General features: G+C 40.5%; 2 protein-coding genes across 2 annotated transcripts; one reads left to right on the top strand and one right to left on the bottom strand.

Moving 5' to 3' along the window:
- The first annotated feature begins 867 nt into the window (after positions 1-867).
- On the top strand, positions 868-3,067 carry LOC113761916 (amidophosphoribosyltransferase, chloroplastic-like). The gene has a single exon (XM_027305101.1). It carries the CDS (start codon positions 950-952, stop codon positions 2,618-2,620), a length of 1,671 nt encoding a protein of 556 aa, XP_027160902.1. The 5' UTR covers positions 868-949; the 3' UTR covers positions 2,621-3,067.
- Positions 3,068-3,419: 352 nt separating this feature from the next.
- Positions 3,420-7,651, bottom strand: LOC113763134 (tRNA-dihydrouridine(47) synthase [NAD(P)(+)]-like). The gene is made up of 9 exons (XM_027306862.1): positions 7,226-7,651; positions 6,648-6,995; positions 6,256-6,493; positions 5,900-6,159; positions 5,296-5,568; positions 4,745-5,026; positions 4,524-4,644; positions 4,001-4,170; positions 3,420-3,897 (listed from the first exon to the last, which is right to left on the bottom strand). Exons 1-9 carry the CDS (start codon positions 7,535-7,537, stop codon positions 3,799-3,801), a joined length of 2,103 nt encoding a protein of 700 aa, XP_027162663.1. The 5' UTR covers positions 7,538-7,651; the 3' UTR covers positions 3,420-3,798.
- Between the last annotated feature and the right edge of the window lie 650 nt (positions 7,652-8,301).

Genomic DNA, 8,301 nt, shown 5'->3' with positions numbered 1-8,301 from the left:
ATTTTTCAAAGACAGTGTGTATGCATTGTAATAACGTTGTTGACACTGTTATTAGGTAATTAATTTAATGTATATTTAATTTCAATATATTTTTCTGTATTGCATATAGTATTTTATTTGTCAAACAAGTGCAATGTTAACATATAAATCAAAGATTCCAGTGGTAACATGCATCTTAATCTACAAGACAGACATGCACGATTTGTATTTAATTGTGATGCTTTTTATCTCAGAAAATTACAAAGGAAGGTAGAATTTCTTAATATATATTTATTTTTTATAGTACTATTTATAAACTATCTAAAAAAATACACTAATTTCGTACGTTCTTAATTATCAGGAAAATGGTGATTGGTTGTTTAGCCAACGAATTAATTCATGCAAAGATCGTGCATTTTCATTTGTAGTACGCATTCCACAAAATTCAACAGAGTTAATTAAATCACCAATTTTAGCTTTCGTACTAAAAGTGGATTGGTGTGAAGAGTATTCGCACCTTCAAACAAGATTATCAAATCAAATGCTTAGTCTTTGTAAGTATTTCATTTTAACAACATTTAATTACATTCATTTATAAAAATATATCATTCCCTTTTTTAATATAAATTTTTATTTTTTTTTCAGGATCTATCTTCCGAAAAAAGACAGTTCTTGAATGATATACACATTCTATTATATTTCAAACTATTGTTAAACAGATATTACATTTTAATTTTTTTGGTTCAATTTTTTCACCTTTATTTGTTCACCATTTTATTTTTATTTTTTTAAATAATCTCAGTACCGGTATTCACACTAGTTTACCAAGTAGTACTACTACTAGAAGTGGTAATTGGATAAAGGACCTAAACCTAGCCGTAACATCCTGGCTATTCGTACATAGTACACGTTTCTCATTTGATTTCCCTCACGTCCCTTACTCTTCCCTGCGCAACCCCCACGCAATCCCATGGCCGCCTCCGTCGCCACCGCAGCAGCCGCCGCCGCCGCGGCCTCCCAGAAGCTCTCTCCGCTTACAACCCCTCCTCATGACAAACCCTTCTGCTCTTCCTTCTCAAAAACCCTCCTAAAACCCTGCCACCCCGTCACCCACACTCGCAAAGTCCACTGGACCGGTGTCTCGGCCGCTTCCAAGAATCCTATCTCCGATGTCTCCGACGATTATGACGACAAACCCAGAGAGGAGTGCGGCGTGGTGGGCATCTATGGCGACCCCGAAGCTTCTCGCATGTGCTATTTAGCCCTCCACGCCCTCCAGCACCGCGGCCAAGAAGGCGCCGGCATCGTCTCCGTCCATGACAACGTCCTCAAATCGATTACTGGAGTTGGTTTGGTTTCTGATGTCTTTAACGAGTCCAAGCTATCCCAACTCCCCGGTGACATGGCCATAGGCCATGTCAGATACTCCACCGCGGGCGCGTCCATGCTGAAGAACGTCCAGCCGTTCGTTGCCGGGTACCGATTTGGCTCGGTTGGGGTTGCCCACAATGGCAATTTGGTGAATTACCAATCCCTTCGAGCTCGGCTCGAAGAAAATGGCTCCATTTTTAACACTAGCTCCGATACGGAGGTGGTTCTTCACCTTATTGCGATATCGAAGGAGAGGCCGTTCTTTATGAGGATTGTTGAGGCGTGCAGGGAGCTGGAGGGAGCATATTCGATGGTGTTTTTGACGGAGGATAAGTTGGTTGCGGTTAGGGACCCTTACGGCTTTAGGCCGCTGGTTATGGGCAGGAGGAGCAACGGTGCCGTGGTGTTTGCCTCGGAGACTTGTGCTTTGGATTTGATAGAAGCTACTTACGAGAGAGAGGTGATGCCCGGTGAGGTATTGGTTGTGGATAAAGACGGGGTTGGACCCCTTTGTCTGATGTCTCATCCGGAGCCTAAGTCTTGCATCTTTGAGCATATTTATTTTGCTTTACCCAATTCAGTAGTTTTTGGGAAGTCTGTTTACGAGTCTAGGCGGTCATTTGGGGAAATTTTGGCCACTGTATTCCCCGTTGATTGTGATGTGGTGATAGCTGTGCCTGACTCTGGAGTTGTGGCTGCCCTTGGTTACGCTGCAAAAGCAGGGGTTCCGTTTCAACAGGGGTTGATAAGGTCGCATTATGTTGGGCGGACATTCATTGAGCCTTCGCAAAGGATTAGGGACTTTGGAGTCAAGCTTAAGCTTTCGCCAGTGAAAGCGGTTTTGGAAGGGAAGAGAGTTGTGGTTGTAGACGATTCGATTGTGAGAGGAACAACTTCTTCCAAGATTGTTCGGCTGATAAAGGAGGCAGGGGCTAAGGAGGTGCATATGAGGATTGCTAGCCCTCCAATTATAGCTTCTTGTTATTATGGTGTGGACACTCCCAGTGCTGAAGAATTGATATCTAATAGAATGAGTGTGGAGGAGATTAGGGAGTTCATTGGATCAGATTCACTTGCTTTTCTTCCAATTGATAGCTTGAAAGAGCATTTGGGGGAAGACGCACCAAACTTTTGTTATGCTTGCTTTTCTGGTAAGTACCCAGTTTTGCCAAGGGGAAAGGTGAAAAGGGTGGGTGATTTTCTTGATGATGGATTGAGTGGGAGTTTGGAGTCTATTGATGGAGGTTGGCTTTCTGGAACCAGAAATTAGAAGCAAAAGGATACCCGATCACCTACCTAGTCTGATCGGGTCTAATTTGGGGGTTTAGCAGAGAGAGGGGGAAGAGGAGAGACTATTATTACAGAAAATAAAAGGAGAGAAAGTTTTGACACCTACCTTTTTTATCCATCTTATACCGGGGCTTCGGATGATTTTGAACTTACTAGATTTTATTCTTTTGTTCTTTTAACATTTTGTGTATAAGCTTCTGTTTATCATTTGTGTGCGTCGAACAAACTCTCGTCTTGGCTCCATTTCGGCTCCTCCTGCCCACGTTTGAACAAACTTTCTTAAACTTTTGAACCATCTCATTTCTCTCCACTTCTGTTTCTCCACCCAATTATCACAAACAAAAGAATTTTTTTTTGCTCACTGTTGTTGAGAATGCTACCATAAGGTTGTAAATTGTAATGTTATAATAAAGTTGAAGTTGCTCTAGTGCAAGGTTGTGATTGTGATGATGATGAAATTCTATGATGAAGATGATGGTGATCCAGTCGTGCTCTTTCGGTTCGAGCAACAAGAAAATTTGTAACCCCTGCTGCTCTTTTGCTGCGGTTTCTTTACGACTCTTTTAACAATTTTGTCTTCAGAGAATGTAAGCCAGTGATTTATGTTACAGTTCATTCTACAATGATAGGCTCGGATTTTTGATAACAGTATGGAGGATGGTTTTGCGTATTCTATATTTCTTTCATTACTCATCCAGGCTTTTCAACAATATGATTCAAATCTGCATAAAATACTGAACCCTTAATCAACATAAATAATTGAATTGAAAGATGAGAAGGATGTCGACGTTGTGTTTTGCTGTATAAATCTCATATGCTGATGGGGCGGATTGCTAATACAAGAGAAGTGTATCGACAGCATTTGAGCTACAAAACCTCGACGAAATTCTTCAAATAAGATTAATACATGGACGGTGCAATCTCATTTGCAAATTCTCAAATTCAGAATCGCTGGAAATCTTTAGAATGAATTGTAGAACAAAAATGTTACTCGCACAAATTTAAGGCTCGTTTTCCCCAATGAAGCCGTCCATTGCAGAAAATACAAGGGATAAATTTCATCCGGCTTTTGAGCAGCAGATTGCTGTCCTGGCATTATCCCATTATTCACTCATTGAACAAGGAATAGCTATTATCTTGTGTGGATCGAACCTAATATTAGCCATTTTCAGCGCTGTCATAAGCATTGGACTTGTGCTTCGGTGAGAACGTAAATCCAGCTGGGACCTTGCCAAGTAACATCTCAGAGATTCTAATCTGCACACAAGTAGGAAAGCCAAAGCAGGTGAATAGCTGTAGCAAGATGGTACTGAAATGAAAAATTCATTAAAAATGAGCAATCAGGATGAGTAGTATATACCCAATCTGCAGCTGAATCAGAAGCCATCAGTGTTTCCAAGTCATCCCGACCATAGTACGAGGGAGGCCGCCAGTTAATTTTTTGGGGGATCACATCTAAGAGACCAACCGGTATATACCTACAAGAGTAACTTAGCCATTCCAACAAGAAATGCCTAGTTGTTTCCACACCTGCGATAGTCAAGGTTAAACATGAGGATGCCAAATCTCCTACCTTACAAATGCTTTGAGAAACTACTCAGAACTTAAAATAGCTAGTAGCTGTGTGCTCTCCAATTTCACGTCTTTTCAGTCCATGAAGACACCTTCCCAAATTTCGAGTTCATCCAATATCGGATTAAACTGCTTTTCAATCCACAAAGTTGACATTTTAATAAGCATTCACTGTCAAAGTCATATTTTTTGTTGTCCTCGTTTCTTCTTAAGCCAAAGCACAATAAAATTAAGCGGGAAAGTCATTTTTGCAGTCAACAGGAGGACAGACTTGCATTCTATTTTACTTTAAGCAAATGCATGGTACATACCTTTGGAATCAGATCCCCAGTGTTGAAGGCCAAAATGCACATAATCCTTGAAAATATCAAGACGTTCAGCAGAACTAATATCCCAATGTCTCTGTTCCTTTATTTCAGTAAAAATCCAGGGCTGCACAAGTTCAAAAACCATTTATTTCAGCACAAAACTGCAGTAAATAAAAAAGATAACATTTTACGCTTCCAGTTGATCGTCAAAATGTAGCACAAACCTTAATTAGGGCTCCTCGAGCAACCATACAAGCAGAAAGCTGAGGACAATCAAACTTGTGCTTATTCCAGTCTAAATAGGAGAACACATCCCCATTTCCAAGGACTTGCAATGAATCTGGGGCCTTTTGCGCACACTGGTATATGTACTCCCAATCAGCAAGCTTGCTGTAACGTTGCTGACGCGAACGACCATGTATAGTCACTGCACTTGCTCCCCAATTTCCAATATCTTCAATCACAGAATCAATGCGATTTCTGCCCTCAAAATAGCCAGTTCGCACCTACATCACACAAGTTATGCATCTGATAAGTGTTCAGTAATACTATGAAAGAAGTACGTAATCAGACGCAAATCAGAAGATTCCAGAAAATTGATTCCCATAGCAGAAAGACAAGGCATATGCATCAAAACTATAGGTGCATCAACATAACGTCTAAAAGAGTGGCAAATGAAAGATTTGACAAGAATACATCTATATCTTCATATCACAGGGCAAGAAATTGCTGAAATTGACACCAAAAAAGGTTAACTTACTATATTAAACCATACCTTGATGGTTATTGGGGTATCAACTGTTCCAGAAGCTGCTTGTATGACACTCTTCATTCGCATTGGTTTTGTAAGAAGAGCGGATCCAGCGCCCTTGTTAACAACAATATCAATGGGACATCCCATATTAAGATCAATAAAATCCACCGAGCATTCCTGCTCTATGAGTTCAACAGTTCTTGAAACTGTATCAGGATATGCTCCACAAATCTGAACACCAAAGAGGTCCTCAGACGAATGACGCCTCAGTAGTGCCCATTCTGAAGCTTGCCCCTGCTCCCATGGGCCAAGATAAGGTAAGTACCAAGCAGCTAAAGATTTTCATTGCAGAAAAGAAAAAATTGGACCTAATACAGGTAAAGAATATGAACACATGTATCTTTTATTTGTGTACAAAATAATCCCAACATGTAGGTGACATGAGTAACTCAAGACTAAAAGAAGGTTCGCAGAGTATATAAAACAAAAACGACCCTCAATTAGGGAAATAAAGATCAAAGTCAAAGTACTTGTACAAGTATATCCGTATTCAAGAACAACAAATCATCTGTATTGTTATCTCATCACACAAATAAGAATCTAGTCAGTAAAACAGCATGGTAACCTGCAAAAGATTAGTGCACATTGCCATCTCGCCACATGTCACATCAGCTCCAAGCAATTTGCAAACCCTTCGGAAAGGTAGATTCCCCACAGTAGTCAGAGGTGCAAGATAAAGCTTTTCTCTGAAGTCAATGAGCTTTTTCTCACGTGGGTGTAATTTTAGGATTTTATCAGACTCTACAGTAACAGTATCAGCAATATCAACTGATTTTGATCCATTTGGTTTGGAGCTAATATCCTCCTTCCCATGCACACCATAACCTATTCCAATAAAATTTTCAACTGCTAGTACCCCAGAAATAAAAACTAACTTCTGATGGTAAAAATGAAATAAATCAATACCAAAAGTAGACTAACCAGCATTTACTTCAGTGGAGCCATAAGATTCATCACATGAAGATTTTGCCTTCTTGACAGGTCGTATATCTTCAGTTGCATCAGCATCCTCTGGCTTATCCTCTTCCAGCAATTCAGAACAGCAATTCACATCACTAACAGAACCAATTTCAGCAGAATCTTTTTTAGCATTTTCCTCAGCAGAGCCATTTGTAGCAACTTGATTGTCCTCGGTGTCCACCAATTTTTTTATTTTACCCTGTCCCATCATTTAAAAAATACTCTCAATCATTACACAGACTAAACTAAAGGGAACTTGATGAAGTCCAATCTCACAAGGGATGATCCTTCAGTTATCATCAAAGCACAAACATAATTAAACGAAAACCGAATGACCCTTTTTTTCCCCTTACTGAAAGGCCAAGAAGCTTTAGGGTAGCGTCAGCTTTGGGGAACCTCATCTTATTCTTCCAGAGAAGCTTTTGGACATCCTTATTCAACGAATTAACTTCATTCCTCAGAGTCCCAGCAGCAACAACACCATTAGCTCTATGAGTGCCGGAGAATCTACAAGCCAGCCCATAATGACAAAGTCCTTGATCAATCTTCAAAAAGGGGCAACTGCCCTTCAAATCAGCCGGCTTCTGAGCATTGAACGCCTCCACATCATGGCTAAACCGGCACTTTTCACCGTAACAACAAGAACCCACATCCCCGCTCTTGGCAACCTCCGGACACAAGTGCAATGCAGATTTTAATTCCTGCAATCAGCATTCACATTAACCAATATACCCAGTAGTTAACTGCCTTGTGTTCCTCATCTGAAATGCCCATTCCCACCCCCCACACCCGCGCGCACACACAAAAAAAGGAACATAATAATCACAGCAATTCACATTCTATTCTTAATTTATCTCCATTACGAAAGAAAGATTTTAATCTCTCGTTTTCGGGGATTATGAAATACTAGTATATGAAAAAGTACGAGTACTTGGCGGCGTTCACGTTTGAGCTGGCGTTTGGATTTTTTCTCTTTGATAAGAGGAGTGGAGTTGGGCTCCGTTGCGGCGTCGTGAGGTTGGGACGTGGTGGAGTTGGATGTTCTGATTGGTGGTGGGCGAAGGAACTCTTTCTTAACTGGAGCTCTGGCTTTAGCTACTAACTCTTCTGGGGTGAGCGGAGCCGGAGCCGGAGCCGGAGCCGCGGTTGGAGCTGAAGCATCATCATCAGGTTTTGAGTTTTGGGGATTCTCCCGGAATGAGGGTTGCTCCAGAATACTGGCCTCAGCTGCAGACCCGTCCATAACGGGTCGGGTTAGCAACGAGAGCAGGCGTCTGCGAGGAATAGGTAGGGTTTTTGGGTTCTAGCTCATGCTACAGCTCAAAGCAACAGTGGAATGTGGAGGTGTCGCCAGGAACGGCGTCGTCTAATGTACAGGACGAATGATCTGGTCCTACTATTGGGCTTTATTATTCAAGAACTGCTCGTATAGTGGGCCGTAGGCCTTTGGTCGGACTTCTTTTTCACATTTCATACAAGTCTACAAGAACATTGACCCCAATTTAGTTTTTGGTAATTTCTCTCCTCTCATTATTTTAGGCTTAGTTTGGGAGTTTAGGATAGAAAAGAAAAGAAGGGAAAGTTTAAGTTATGAGAGAAGAGAAGAGAAGAGATTGTTATGTTGTTTGAGAGTTTTGAGAATTAGTGGAATGATTTGGATATGGAAGTCATTAAATATTTATTCAAGGCATTTTTAAGGACAAAATAGGCATTTTAGAAAAATTAACAAGTTTTCTCCAAACTTTCTCTCCATTTCTTTCCAATTTGGGAGGAAACATTTTTGTCACTATTCATCCTCTCATTTCCTTTCTTTTCTTTCCTACTTAAAACTATCAAAGGAAAATCAGTCTTTCTCTTCTTTTCTCTTCTTTTCTATCCAAATCATTCACTCCCAAATGAACCCTTAGAGTTTTGAAATAAAAAACGAGAGAGAGATTGGCACACTCCTATTTTAATTTTTATGTATTGTATAAAATCTTCGCATTGAGCTTTTTTCTGAAGCTCTTT

Source organism: Coffea eugenioides, chromosome 2, assembly GCF_003713205.1.
Source record: "Coffea eugenioides isolate CCC68of chromosome 2, Ceug_1.0, whole genome shotgun sequence".
In the NCBI taxonomy this organism is placed as follows: Eukaryota; Viridiplantae; Streptophyta; class Magnoliopsida; order Gentianales; family Rubiaceae; genus Coffea; species Coffea eugenioides.
The sequence above is the reverse complement of the archived record's forward strand: the minus strand, read 5'-3'. Positions and strand labels throughout refer to the sequence as shown.

What these genes read in the sequence shown, in the direction of transcription:
- LOC113761916 (XM_027305101.1), top strand. Translation starts at nt 950, where the DNA reads ATGGCCGCCTCCGTCGCCACCGCAGCAGCCGCCGCCGCCGCGGCCTCC.
- LOC113763134 (XM_027306862.1), bottom strand. Translation starts at nt 7,537, where the DNA reads ATGGACGGGTCTGCAGCTGAGGCCAGTATTCTGGAGCAACCCTCATTC. An exon ending in ATACCCCAATAACCATCAAG is followed by an intron (nt 5,027 to 5,295) that starts GTATGGTTTAAT and finishes TGTGTGATGTAG; the next exon opens with GTGCGAACTGGCTATTTTGA. An exon ending in CTGATTCAGCTGCAGATTGG is followed by an intron (nt 3,898 to 4,000) that starts GTATATACTACT and finishes ACTTGTGTGCAG; the next exon opens with ATTAGAATCTCTGAGATGTT.